The sequence below is a fragment of the Phocoena phocoena genome, chromosome 14 (assembly GCF_963924675.1).
Source record: "Phocoena phocoena chromosome 14, mPhoPho1.1, whole genome shotgun sequence".
Lineage (NCBI taxonomy): Eukaryota > Metazoa > Chordata > Mammalia > Artiodactyla > Phocoenidae > Phocoena > Phocoena phocoena.
In genome coordinates, this window is record NC_089232.1 from 76,907,697 (window position 1) to 76,922,014 (window position 14,318).

Below are 14,318 nucleotides of genomic sequence, written 5' to 3' on the forward strand. Positions count from 1 at the left end.
AATTTATTTATTTTATTTATTTATTTTTAGCTGCGTTGGGTCTTCGTTGCTGCGTGCGGGCTTTCCCTAGTTGCGGCGAGCGGGGGCTACTCTTCGTTGCGGTGCGCAGGCTTCTCATTGCGGTGGCCTCTCTTGTCGCGGAGCACGGGCTCTAGGCGCGCGGGCTTCAGTAGTTATGGCGTGTGGGCTTAGTAGTTGTGGCTCACGGGCTCTAGAGCGCAGGCTCAGTAGTTGTGGCGCACGGGCTTAGTTGCCCCACGGCGTGTGGGATCTTCCCGGACCAGGGCTCGAACCCGTGTCCCCTGCATTGGCAGGCAGATTCTTAACCACAGCACTACCAGGGAAGTTCTGTGTCCTCATTTTTAAATGGAGACAGTAATAAAGCCTTGCTGCTAGGGATGTTGTAAGGAATAAATGAGATTATATAGGGAAAGCCCTTACTGAGTAGCTTATTATTATTATTGCTGTTGCTGTTATTACCACTACTATTGTTATTACTGTTGCTGTTACTATTCCTATATAAGCAGTCTTCAATTACTTTATGACTATTTGGGAAATCTTAAATAAAACTGGGTTCCAAGTTCTACTGCCACGCTTCAAAACTGTATTTATGCCAACATCAAAGGCACTTGGGGAAAAAGAAACATTTTTTTCAACGGGCAGGGGGTGATACACATGCACGTAATAAACTCCAGATTGAAAAGTAACTATAAAACCTGTTCAGTGGTATCCAACTCAGAAGTCAAGAAAACATTAGAAGGAGTGATGAGTCAAAAGGTTACCTTCATCAGATAACCTACAGAGAATGTCCTTCTCTCAACAAAACCCATCTGCAAACATGAAAAGTGGGATCATAAATCCACGTGGCTCTTCCATTCAGAAGATCTCATGGAAAGAACCCAGTCTGACAGCATGAGTTAGAGTCTCCATACAACTCCAAAATTAAGATTTTAGCTAAATTCTCTCCACCTGGGATAGAATTGCTGCCGCTGCTCTGGATATGAGTGCGTGTGTCTTTCGTTATGAGGGGTAGAAACATAAGAGGCGGACATGACTGCCTCTCAGGCTATTTTTAAATGCTGGCTCATTTCACAGCTGCTGGCATAGCTCTGTTCAGTGATTTAAGTCTCGCTCCTCTGGCCACAGTGAATCACATCTGTGTTTGTACAGCATTTCTCCTTTCTTCCATTCACTGAATGTATCTCTGCCTGTGAGCGTGTAAGTGTACTCTGCTCTGCGTAATTTTCAGGTGATGAGGTTCGATCCGAGCAGTAGAAATTAGAAAATATATACTGGAAACATATCTGTAAGGACACATGTGTCATGCACCTATGCCAATTTGAGTACGTCCTAAACATGTACACGCATAATCGGGTTACACTGGACAGTGTGGTTTAATCATGAACGTGATCCTCCCACTTGCCAACCACTACCAAGTCTACTGAACAAAAGAACCAGCCCACTGTTGATGTACATCCAAAATTCAGAAACACACAGAAAGGGCTCTTAATGTGTGCCAAAAAGAGCTTTTCCCTCCCAAGCCAATTGTGAATATACTGAAACATACTTACTTGACATAAAAACATACGACCAAGACATTCTCCATACTGAATTAGGCAGTTTATTAGGCTCCTAATGTCCATGTTTAGAACGTGAACATGGATTGACATGCATTGTCTCATTTTGTGGATCTTACATGCTTGTAATCTTCAGTCAGCTGGGCCTTTGATTCTACTTGTCAGTAATTGACAGTTAGCTCAATGTGAGTAAATGATAAACACAGAATGATACGCAAGCCGTAGCAAGAGATCCCACCCAATAGCATCTACCTTTTGTTTTTCAAAAATCATATCACAACTCTCTCTTATAAAGAATAAATTTCAGAGCAAGGCATTTAATTCGCCTCTCTGAAAAAAATAAAGACGTTTCTATCATTTCAGAGCAGTGAAATGTCCAACTATGGCTGAAAAGTACACCCTGAGAATTAAATGATTTTAACAAACCCACTGAGGTTTATAAAGCTGTGTTAACCTAACATCGGTAAGGGACACGAGGTACAGGCACAAACGTCCCTGCTCATTTCGCCGTGCAATTCTCCAAGGATGCCGTGTTATAAACAACCTCGTTCTCTTCAATGCTCGAAGCGTCTGTGGCTTCGGGGTCACTCACCACGATGCCCACAGACGAGAGACTGGTGAGGAAGGCATGCATCCGCTGCGCATAAATGTCCCTAATGTTAAAGTAAGGGAGCTCATGACACTTCTCTGGTGGGTCCTCACTACACTGGTCCACTTCAATGTCCTTCTGCTTCTGGTAGTACTTGGAAAACTTGTTGAAGATAATGGTGATGGGAAGGGCCACCACCAAGATGCCACAGATGATACACGTGCTGGCGATAAGCTTCCCAGCCAAGGTGACTGGGTGGGTGTCTCCGTAGCCCACGGTCGTCATGCTGATGGTGGCCCACCACCAGCAGACAGGGATGCTGGTGAGGCTGGACGTGTGGTCATCTTTCTCCACAGAGTAGATAAGCACGGAAAAGATGGAAATGCCCACCGACAGGAAGAGAAGGAGCAGCCCAACTTCGTGGTAGCTATGCCTCAGTGTGGCACCGAGAGACCGAAGTCCTACCGAGTGCCGGGCGAGCTTGAGGATGCGGAAAATCCTCATGAGCCTGAGGACCTGGACCACCTTGCCCATGTTTTCAATGTCCTCACTCTCTTCCTTCTTGGTGTCTACAGCCAACGTGGCATAAAAGGGAATAATGGAGATGAAGTCGATTATGTTCAGAGGGTTTTTCCAGAATTTCTTTTGACAGGGAGCAGCAAGCAGCCGGATGGCCAGCTCGACGGTGAACCACGCGATGCACGCGATCTCGACGCCTTCCAGCACGGGGTCGTCCACCTCCCCGTCCTCGTTCTGGAACTCCGACATGCTGTGGACGCACATGGCCACGATGGAGGCCAGCACCACGCTCAGGGAGGAGATGGCGATGAGCTTGGCCGACAGGCAGTAGGCTGGGTTTTCCGTGCGAATCCAGATCTTCTTCCGGAGCTGACCGAATCGCAGCTTGTCAAACTTCTCCAGCTCCTTCTCGAACAGAGACGACTCTTCGAACGAGGAGTCGGTACTCACGTCGTTGCTTTTCTGGTCCCAGTCCTTCTCGTGGTTTTCCTCCTTGAGCTCGTGGTAGCGATTACTGCAGCAGGAATCGAGGAAGAGCTCGTTGATGCCCCAGTACTCGATCTCCTGGCAGAACGAGAACACGCACAGCTCCTCCATGACGTGCAGCTTCCCCGTGTAATAAAAGTTCAAAACGTATCTGAACAGGGAGGGGTTCCGATCAAAATAGTACTCTTTATCGGCCACGCTGTAGTCATCACACAGTTCCAGGATGGCCTCTTCCGAGTGGCAGCTGAGCAGCTTCCCGAGTCTGGTGTGAGGAAACCGCAGGAGGGTGCTCTGGTCGATGGACTGTTTAAAGCCCCCCACGTTCAAGTTGACAAGTTCCTTGTCTTGTCCAGGGCGATGGAAAATCTCACCAAACACCATGGTGGATACAGGCGGCAGAGAGCTGGCTGGGAAGGGAGATGGAGTTCACGCTGGACCTGGAAGGAACATAAGACGGCATTTAGCCCTGTCCCATGCAGCCAGCCGTGCCAAGCTTATTTTTAAACTGCCCTTTCCCGGATGATGGGCTACATTAAAAGCAAAACAGGAAACAGGAAGAAAAAAAAAAGAGTACGCTATCCCCTTTTTGATTAGAAGAGAATCGACACAAAACAGGTTTTTGGTTTTCGTTTTTTTAAAAAAATGGGTTTATATATCCATTGTTTGGAAAAAGACTGCCATATAAATTTTATGAACCCCAATTCCTATTTCTCTATTTTTTAGTCATCCAACATCACCTCCCACTCCCCCAAAAGCAATGCATTTGGGATCACTTACACAATACAAGCACCTCCAGTCTCAACCATGAGGCTTCCTCATCTGGAAATGCTCAATTCAGACGTGACAGGCTACTTGCTGCCCGGCTTGTAGCTCATCTCTCCTGGCCCCTAGGGCTTGGTCGTGCACCCTCAGGAACAGCTCTGTCCTCTGCTCTGCACCTCGTCCGCAACCCACACATCCCTGGGGGCTCAGCTCAGCTCTTACAAAAGATGTAGGTTTCCTCTTACGCTGCAAGGTTTCACTCTGTTTAGAAAAAGCCCTATTCCCCACGTTTCGATGTGGACAATCAAAAGGATATAATTATCTCCCTGTCCCTAAGTATCTTAAAAGATATAGTTACACTCTATGGGATGGGGTTTCAGGTACATCCACAAGGGAAGAAAGTGACTTAGGGAACCTTTTCAAGTTAACTGCACTATCAGTTTCCTGACACGAACAAGCTCTTCTGCCACCTCCTCCCTCCCTTCACAGTTTCCCACAGGCTCCCAAGCCATGACACCCAAGTCTATACCGGCCCAGCACGCACAGGCTATTTTATTCTTGACGCTAACCAAGATGTACCAGAACCATTTCTCAGAGAGAAAAATAATAGATTTTGACCATCATCCAATAGAATGATGCTTCCTCAGAGCCAATGATGCAAATAAAAGAGAGGTAGGAAACTGTCATATACTAAGTTCCAACCGAGTACTAGTAGATGTTTTGTTTTTATTACGTCTTTTAATCCTTCCAGTACTATAAGGTAGGTGTATAGGAAAATAGATACTCAGAGAAGTTGAGTAGAGCCATGATTGAAACCCAAGTTGGATTAACCCCCAAGCCCATGCTATTTCCACTACACACATCCCCCCCATCCCTTCCTATTTTTTTTCCTTATTATAATCTAATAACCCAATGTGGGAAGTGTTATAACAGAAATGAGTCAAGCATCTTTGGGTTTATTGAGAGGAGAACAATGACCTCTGTCTGGAGAAGCTTCATGGCAGAGGTTCTATTCAGGTCAAATGTTAAAGGTTTAAGCAGAGCTGAGCAAAGAGGGGAAAGGACATTCCCAACAGAGGGTATCAAAAGGTGGGTACAAGCCAGACTGTAAAAAGACTTGTGTATCAATCTAAAGAGTCTGGAGTTGATCCTGTAGGTAAGACCACTTAATCATCTTAATCAATAAGTGGGCATGGCTATATTTGTGGCTGTAACTTGGAAAAACCCCATTGACAGCAGGAGGGAAGACTGCTGGTGGGAATGGCTGGAGTCAAGGAGGTAGGGCTTCAATAGAATAGGTGAGAGGACCCAAACTCATACAGCAGTGGTGTATATAAAGTGACAAATTCAAAAGTTTATGAAGTGGAATTGACAGGACTTGGTGGTTGATTGGAAGGAAAAGATAAGGAAGTGGAAAGTCAAAAGGAGGATGTGTTTTCTACTCTGCATTAGTGGGTGACATCATTAGAGGAAACATAAAGGTCAAGTAGGAATTTCTTGCCCTTATGTTTACGGAAAGCCCAATCTGTCGGCAAGACGAGAGATTCCTCCTCTGAAAAGGACACCCCAGAGGACGCAGCCTGAAAACACAGCCCTCTGCCATCCACCCTAGGAGGAAGCCTAGTGTCATAAGGAATACATGGCCATTTGCTCTGGACTCACCAGCACTGAATGTGTTCCCATGAACCCAGAGACCTCAGCCTGGCATGGCAAGAAGCTTCATAGATTTGCTGACCTCTTTAAAAGACTTGATTTTTTTCTGCCTCTGCTTTCTATTTTTAGTTAGAGATCTTCTCTGAAGGGCTTAAATCAGAGCTTACGGCTTGGTCCAAATATTTATGGAACCTCAGAAAGCTTTCAGAGGCTTCCATAAGCCTCTGAAAGCAGGCCTATGCTCATGGCAAGTAGGGTAGTAAAATGTTCCAAGGAACTAGTTGTAGCTAAGCTAGCATTAAGGCTTGAATGGACATGATCTCCTGGTGGATTATTTGTTTATCTCCTTGGCTCTCCTGGAAATCCACAACGGTAGAATGCCACTGTCTGCCTTCATGATTCTACCTGCTCAAGTCAGTCTCAGTCAGAGAGTGTGCCATCCACTTCCTAACTGTTTCACAGTCACTTCTCCAAAGAACAATGTTATCAACCATAATATCCGTCTTCTTGCTCTGTCCTCCTTGCTTTGTATTGACTCCATGCCAGTAAAAGAGAGCCCGTTCTGAGGTCCACTCATTCCTCAAAGTCTAATGACAGAAGCAACACACATCATGAAACCAGGGATCTCTTGTTGTGGGTCTTTCAGAAGAAGGAAAAAGGAAAGCATCTCTGGATCAGATCAAATGCTTCAGCTCAGAGGGCAAGATGAGATTCTCTACGTCACGGCGGCCAGAGTACAGTGTTCCTTTCTTTGGCTGTGTCTGGCCCATAGCAGCCTATGGAGGGCAGGCAAAAAGAAGACGCCCACCTTTACAGACTGTAGCAAGGTTCCCTTACATACAGCTAGTCCCTGGCCAATTACAAACAGTCCTTACATCCTTTGCTCCTCACTATTACTTTGGGATTTTGCAGACGAGGAAGCAGGATCAGAAGAGATGAATGGGTATCATGCAGCTATTAAGGGTTAGAGCAAAACCCAAGCCAGGGCTCCTTAGGCCAACGCCTCTGCTCCACATCCAAAGTGGCATAAGGAAAGCAGATACTGAACATCATTATTTACAAGATTCCTATATTCAGGCCAGCATTTATTTAACAGCCATCATTTACTCCCATTCAGAAAATAGTTGCTGCATCAAAGGTATATCTCTATATATTTAACATATATTTATATATAGTATATATTTTATATATGAAGTTATATGTAAATGTACATATAAAGGGATGTATATTATATACACATACACCCACACTTAGTGTGAACCATATATATATATATATATATATATATATATATATATATATATATATATACATATATTTAACTGGGCACACACTAAATAAAAACATGGGTCAATTCCTCTATAAGTGAGACAAACTGCTCTAATTGTGACTAAAAATATAGAAAAAAATAACCAAAAAATTTTTGATTACATAAAAGTAAAATTTTGGGTATGGAAAAACATGCCATAAGCAATGTTAAAAAAGAGAATACGGGAAAAAATACTTGCCACTTACATCACAGACAAGTGGTTAATATACCTAGCATGTAAAAAGCTGTAGACAGAGAAGAAAAAAAGAACAACAATATAGAAAAACGGACCAGATATGAACAGACAGTTCACAGAAAAGAAGGCAAATGGGTCTTAAAACAGGAAAAAAAAATGTTCTACCTTGCTCATATAAGATAAATGCACCTTAAATTTATGGTGCAGTATCATATCCAATACCAAAATGGAAAAAAAAATCCAAAAATTGGACTACATACTCTATTATGAAGTATATGGGGAAGCAAACACTTTCACAGACTGGGAATACAAATGAAAGGGAATCTTATGAAGGGGAATTTGGACATATCTAGCAAAACTGCCCACAAAATAGGAGAAAATATTTGCAAATCATATATCTGGTAAGGGTCTAGTATCCAGAATAGGATATAAAAAAAAAAACCTCTTACAACTCAACAGTAAAAAGACAAATGGGCAAAGGATTTTCTAGACATTTCTCCAAAGATAAATAAATGACCCCAAAGTACATGAAAAGATGGGCTTCCCAGGTGGCGCAGTGGTTGAGAGTCCGCCTGCCGATGCAGGGGACGCGGGTTTGTGCCCCAGTCCGCGAAGATCCCGCATGCCGCGGAGCGGCTGGGCCCGTGGGCCGTGGCTGCTGGGTCTGCGCGTCCGGAGCCTGTGCTCCGCAGCGGGTGAGGCCGCAACAGTGAGAGGCCCGCGTACCGCAAAAAAAAAAAGTACATGAAAAGATGCTCAATATCATTAGGAAAATACAAATCAAAATCACAATGAAATACCACTTCACACTACTGGGATGGTTATAATCAAAAAGTAATAATAATACAATATTGTATTGTGTTATAATATAATAACTGTTCGTGAGGATGTGGAGAAATCGGAACCCTCAAGCATTCTGGGTAGCCATTTTGGAAAACAGTGAAAGAATGATAGAATTAAAATCTCACCATTTTGCAACTCATAATGAAATAACGGATCTGGGCAATGATCATAAATGGCTGCTAAAACCCCGATAAAAAGCTGATGGGGAGCTTCATAACTGGTAGATCAGAGGACCAATACCTGAACCCGCTGATCAAGCCTGGTGTAACAATAAGAGACAACAAGATAGGATGTGCCTCCTGATGGAAATATATACACAATTCTGAACTATACCAGCCCCCTAAACGTCAGACCTGAATTTGATCTAACCTCTAGATCTAACAGTTGAAGTAAAATAGAGACTTCAGAGCAACATGTTCAAAGACACTTAGGGATGCAATCAGCAAAAACCAGACTGTGGGAAATTATACAGGGCAAATGTCATGGATCAAACACATGACATATCAAATAATCCAGCATGTGGCTCTGTATGGATACTGACTTGAGCTAGCCAAATGTTTTCAAAAATACATATGAAGGGCTTCCCTGGCGGCGCAGTGGTTGGGAGTCCGCCTGCCGATGCAGGGGACACAGGTTCGTGCCCCGGTCCGGGAAGATCCCACATGCCACGGAGCGGCTGGGCCCGTGAGCCATGGCTGCGGAGCCTGCGCGTGCGGAGCACAGGAGCCTGTGCTCCGCAACGGGAAAGGCCACGGCAGTGAGAGGACGGCGTACCGGAAAAAAAAAAAAATAATAATACATATGAAAATCAGGGGCATTTGAATGCTAAACTAGACACTTGATGACATAAAATAATAACTGTCAGTTTTTCAATGTGCTAATGGTATTGTAATTATGCTCTCAAAAAGAATCTTTATCTTTTGGAAATATACACTAAGATCTTATGGATAAAATTATACTACATTTAGGATTCATTTCAAAATAATCCATCGATGTGGGGTTGGGGGGGACAGGGTGGAGGCACTGTCATACAAGATGGCCATGAATTAATAATTACGACCATCGTTGCAGCTGAGTGATGGGTACAGAGGAGGTTAATGCATTGTTCTCTTTTTGTACATATTAAAATTCTCCATCAACAATGTTTTAAGAAAAATTTACTAGGCACCTTTTTGAGCCATGCGCTGTGGTAAATGCTTTCATATACACTATTGTGCACCTTTTAACTCCCAGAATCTCAAGCAGTACCTCAGTGTAAGTATCCCTGAATGACTGAATCATTTCATTTAATTCTCCCACAGTCCTAAGGGGTAGATCTTATACCCCATGTTGCAAACAGGGAAATCTGAGGCTCATAGTTTAGCCAACATTATACAGCTTTTACAGGGCAAACTCTTTCCAGTATGCCTCAAATATGAGTATTTAATTTTTTTTAAGTGGGAGGAAGGAGGGACTGGTTGATCTTCAACTTTACATATTTCAGCAGTCATCCTCATTAATGAATGCCATATTCTTTGGTAGGAGATTTGGTACTAGCACACCAAGGACACATGTGGTCTCGAATCAGGCACAACTGTGGGTCCCAAAGGCATCTGGCCACAAGGTAGGAAAATCAAATGCTATTTTCATTGTCTTCCTCAAGAAGAGCTTCGGTTCATTGTATCAATCCTCCTGCCTGCTATCAACCCAAATCACTCACGGTGAGAACATCATATACTGTATGTGGCCACCTTGTTCCTCTTGGTATGTGTAAGATTGAAAAGAAAGAGCAGATGTCAAAAATCCAAGATATTCTCCGGCAGCTTAAAAGAAAAACCACATTGATCCACTTCTCTCCAAGTGGCACCCATAAAGCCTTTCCAAAGCCATTAACCTCTTATCGCTCTCTTTGCCTCATGCTTTCAAAATCACTATAAAAATACTCTCAAAACTGTGTCTTTTCAAGGGTGAGACATATACATGCACACATGTGCGTGAGCGGCTTTGACAATGCACTTGATTTGCTCAGAAAAGTAACAAAAGCAAAACAAATACAAGCCACTTGTACTTGCTTTATTGGGCAGAACCACTTTTTAAAATCAATTCCATAAAAGTAAACAGAAAACCTTGATTCTTTTTTCCTTCCCACTTGTCCAAAATCTACATTAGTCTTATCATGAAATCCAAAAAAAAGGGGGGGGGCATTTTTCTGCATTAATGCTGCCATCCTTTTGGAACATTCTTCTGAAAGAGCTGTATTTCGTTCTATTAAATTTAAAAGAAAAATAATTTATGTTTTTAAAAAGGGTAGGTCATACTAAATTGTATTTCTGGCCATGCCATATGAGAATATTCCAAGTAAAACTAAACAAATGTAAACAGACTTGAAAATCTAAATTCAATCCACACCCAAGTATTGAGCATCCTCTCACCAGGAACCTTCCCTGGTGATGATTTTCTCCTACAGCAAGCTCCCCGTGCACTGGGGTGGGTAACGTGTAAGGAAAAGAAAATCAGAAGTCAATGTGGGGCCACAGAGGAGCAGAGAGTATTAATGAAATGTCAATGGCATTGCACGGTCCACCCTGACTGTGAATTTGGAAATGGAAATGCTAGTGGTTCTTGATTCAGGCCTTTGTGAATCAGAGCGTTTTTACAGCAGCTAAAATAGCACAATCCTGAGAAAGCAACAGCTGTTTATGAGACATTTAGGAGGACATGTCCAGAGCCAGAGTACAGGACACACAAAACTTCAAAGAGCTTGCTGGATTTAAGTCTTTGTTTGTTTCTACATGGAGCCAATCCCCCCAGCAGCCTTCCAAACGGTTCTTCCCAGCCCAGTGAGGAAGCCTGGATATAAAGTGTGATTCCCACTGGCCAAATAAACAGCAAGGAAACTCCCTCCTGGTCTGTTCCACATCTGACACGTTCCAACAGCATTAGGTGCTGCTGACAACACACCTGCGGCATAGGTCCCAGGTCGCCCTAATTCAGAACATTCATCACCTAAACCCAACTTTTAAATGTCGAATTGAAAGAAATGAACCCACCAGGTCCCCTTATCTGTGCTGAGCTATAGAAGCAACTAAAGAATAGAGAAAAACGTCAAGACTCTGAAAACTTGTGCTTGAGCTGCCACTCCCCAGCTACATGACCTTGGGTGGGAGATTCTTGATCTCCAAAAGATGATGTACACACCTTGATGATACGATAACAAATGCAAACATGTTTTGAAAACACAAAGCATAAGATACATGTAAAATCTTATTCCAAAAATAAGACATTAAGGTAGCAGTATCCCTACCTCCCCTTTCCTGCCCCTACCTACTCCCTTCCCTCTCTTGCCCCCTCCACCTGGACCAGTCATATTAGAGTGGTACTTATTCCCTCTGGACTCTATTTAGTGTGGCCAATCCCCTCTGGAAACTCCAGGGATCCCTGTAATCCACGCAGCTCATCTCCAAGCAGGAAGGCTGCTCAGAGGGCTGATTCAGTGAGACGAAAAGCCAGAAATCTCTCCTATTTGTAAAAAGCAAAGAACCCCAGGTGAAAGATTTTCAACCAGAAACAGGAAAAATGGGGACTTTGCCCCAAGAGGGGAGCCTTAACTCTGCAGTAGCTCCGTCTGAGTCACAGCTCCACCTGGGTCGTGTTACACGGAGGGACGCACATACAAACAAAACGGCTGTCAGAGTGACATTCTGGTGTCCAGAAGAGGGAGTACTGGAGCATTTGAACGCACCTACGCCAAATTAATAGTTCACCCCTGCCCCTGCTTGCCGGCTCTGCTCACCTTTTCCCACAGCCCTGCAGGTGCATTTTTATTTGAGCCCCTACCACAAGGGATTACAGTGTTTTTACAGTTCTCTATGCTCCACAAGTCTGACCACGGCTGTCACTAGACTCCAAGCTCTTCTGCAGAGGGGACCATGTCTCGGCATCTCCACAGTTCCTTATGCTAATTGCTGTCCACCGTCTAGCGAAAGACACTTTTATCTGGAAGAATTAGCAAAAACTATCACTGTTCTTGTGAAAGAGCCAGCAGAAGGATCTAGATCAGGCATATGGTGAAATGAAATGCTTCCAGTGGCCAAACAAGTAAGTTACACAAGTGAAGTGGTCAGGCTGGGGACTGTGGTGAACCACCCGTGCTTGTCTAAGTGGCAAAGGCTACTCGGCACCAGAGTCCTTTGTGGGAACAGAGGGCCAGTCTAGGTGTATCTCACAGTGTTCCCGGAAAACCCAGAAATCCTGCTTTTTATGTGGTATATCTCAACTGTAATTAGAATCGATCCAAAAAGTTTTTAACATTATGTGGCTCAAACAAAAATGTACCCCCGGGCCAGGCACTGCCAATAAGCCCTCAATCTGTGACCTGAGTGAGATTCTTACCAACCCCAGGTCTACGCACCGATCTCAAGCCAGACCGACTCAAATGGACACAAATGGAACCTTGTCACAGTAACAGGAGTGTCACTCCCTCAAGTCTGAACTACAAACAACAAAAGGGGGTGAGCCACAAAGACGACAGAATCTTCCATAGTTGACCTGCCACGTCCCCCAGGACAACTGCAGCCCCATCCTTCCAGGCTGGCACTCTCCCTTTCTCCCTCAGCCATCTGCCCCAACTGCCCAGTGGATTTTACGGTCGGAAGAGTCTCCCTGATGTCTGACTTTCATTCCTGTCCCTGCACTGTAAGGTTTGTCCTCCCTTTCCTTTGATAAGTAACGGTGTCGGAGAAAACGTCAGAGAGGCAGCGCTTACCCTTGTGGTGTTGAGGTCACACACTCTGCCCTCATCCTGCCCGGTGGAATGTCCATCGTCATCCAAGAAGCTCCACCCTTCTTCCTTCACTGGAAAGTGTGGTGCACAGAGGCATTTAGTGGCCAAAAAGAAGAGAAGAAGCCTGTTCTCTGGTTGTACTGGCCAAGGCAGTCGCTGGGAAGTCACTCTCGCCTGCAGAAGAAAGCATGAGTCAAGTTGTAACTCCAAGGGGAAAACACATACAAGAAGTTTTATCTCAGACTCATTGTTCCGGGTGTTTTACTGATTAGACCCATATCTTAGGGCCCCATCTAACTCTCAGGGACCCGTCACTCCCACTGGACACGTGGCTACAGAGACATCAGGAAGGGATTCACAATCACTTTCAGGCCCCAGGACTCTCAGATCTTGACTGCAGTGGACACGTGGGACATCTCCACTGACCCCAAGGCCGAGAAAATATCCAAGGATAAAACGAGGCACTAGAATTAGGACTGCAGTCACCTCCCAGGCAGCTTCTTCTAGGAGCATTATTTTAGCTAATTCATAATATTAGCTAATTCATCAAGGATATACTTATAAACCTCTAAATGAGTACCTTTAATCCACATTAGAGACCAAGTTCTGAGTGTGACTGTGCTAACAGAATCAATACTGCCGCTCTAATTTGAAATCAATAGGTTTCGAAGGCTGGCCAAATTCCATTTTGCTTCATTTGACCATTGTCATATTTCACAGATCAGAAATGACTACATGTGTTAGATCAAAGTTCTCTAGTTAGTGTGTGTGTGTGTGTGTGTGTGTGTGATGTATGGGGGAGAATTAAGTTTGTATCAAAACAAATATAAGGACAAATTTCAATTTTTCTCTCTGAAAAAAGTTAAAGAAAGTAAAAAAAAAACCTTCAATTCCCAACAAGGTAAGCCTTGCCTCACGGTGATGCATTCCCATAGATTTATACTAGTATCTAAGCATCTATCCATTGATTTTCACGTTTTCCAATCAATGCTAGGTTCAAAGGGGAGGAGGAGAAGATAAAGAAGAAAAGATTGATTCTGAGCTGCGGAAAGAACTGAAAGCAGTGCCTCCAGTTATGTCAGTCATTACAAACTTTCATTATAGTTGAAGCTCTGCCCAGCCTTATCCAGGGCATTAGGATTATAACAAGACGCAGTGCCTGCCCTCAACCCTACCCCAGGAGCCCACAGACCCCAAACCAAACAACAAACAAGTGGAGGTGTCCTACCAACACTCAGGGGGCCTTGAGAGGGAGCAAAGCAGGAACAGTTTCCAAGCCGGTCCCAACAGTGGCCAGAGCAACCCTTCAGTGAATTTCCAGCTCTAATAGAGATGATAACGAGGCAGGATCCGGAGAAAACTGCAGCATTACCCAAACTGAACTTCTGAGATGGGACACGTGGCAAAAGAGGGAGAGAAATCTCAACAGGGATAAATAAGATCAATTCGGGAGCTAACACCCTCCTCCCCCTTCCTCTTCTTTCTCCTCCACAGACTCCCAGCGGCCCCTCAAAGGGTTAGCCCCAGACGTTTGTGTTTCACTTGAAATGCAGAAATGTTGTGCCTTTTTTAAAGGATACAGCACATATATATAGGCTTCCTTTCCCTAGCAGACGCCTTTC

General features: G+C 44.1%; 1 protein-coding gene across 1 annotated transcript; it reads right to left on the reverse strand.

Moving 5' to 3' along the window:
* Positions 1 to 1,977: 1,977 nt before the first annotated feature.
* KCNS3 (potassium voltage-gated channel modifier subfamily S member 3) lies at positions 1,978 to 12,690 on the reverse strand. The gene is made up of 2 exons (XM_065891375.1): positions 12,679 to 12,690; positions 1,978 to 3,608 (listed from the first exon to the last, which is right to left on the reverse strand). The coding sequence occupies exon 2, from the start codon at positions 3,550 to 3,552 to the stop codon at positions 2,077 to 2,079; it is 1,476 nt and encodes a 491-aa protein (XP_065747447.1). The 5' UTR covers positions 3,553 to 3,608; positions 12,679 to 12,690; the 3' UTR covers positions 1,978 to 2,076.
* Between the last annotated feature and the right edge of the window lie 1,628 nt (positions 12,691 to 14,318).

Coding starts and splice junctions, on each gene's coding strand:
- KCNS3 (XM_065891375.1), bottom strand. CDS start 3,552: ATGGTGTTTGGTGAGATTTTCCATCGCCCTGGACAAGACAAGGAACTT.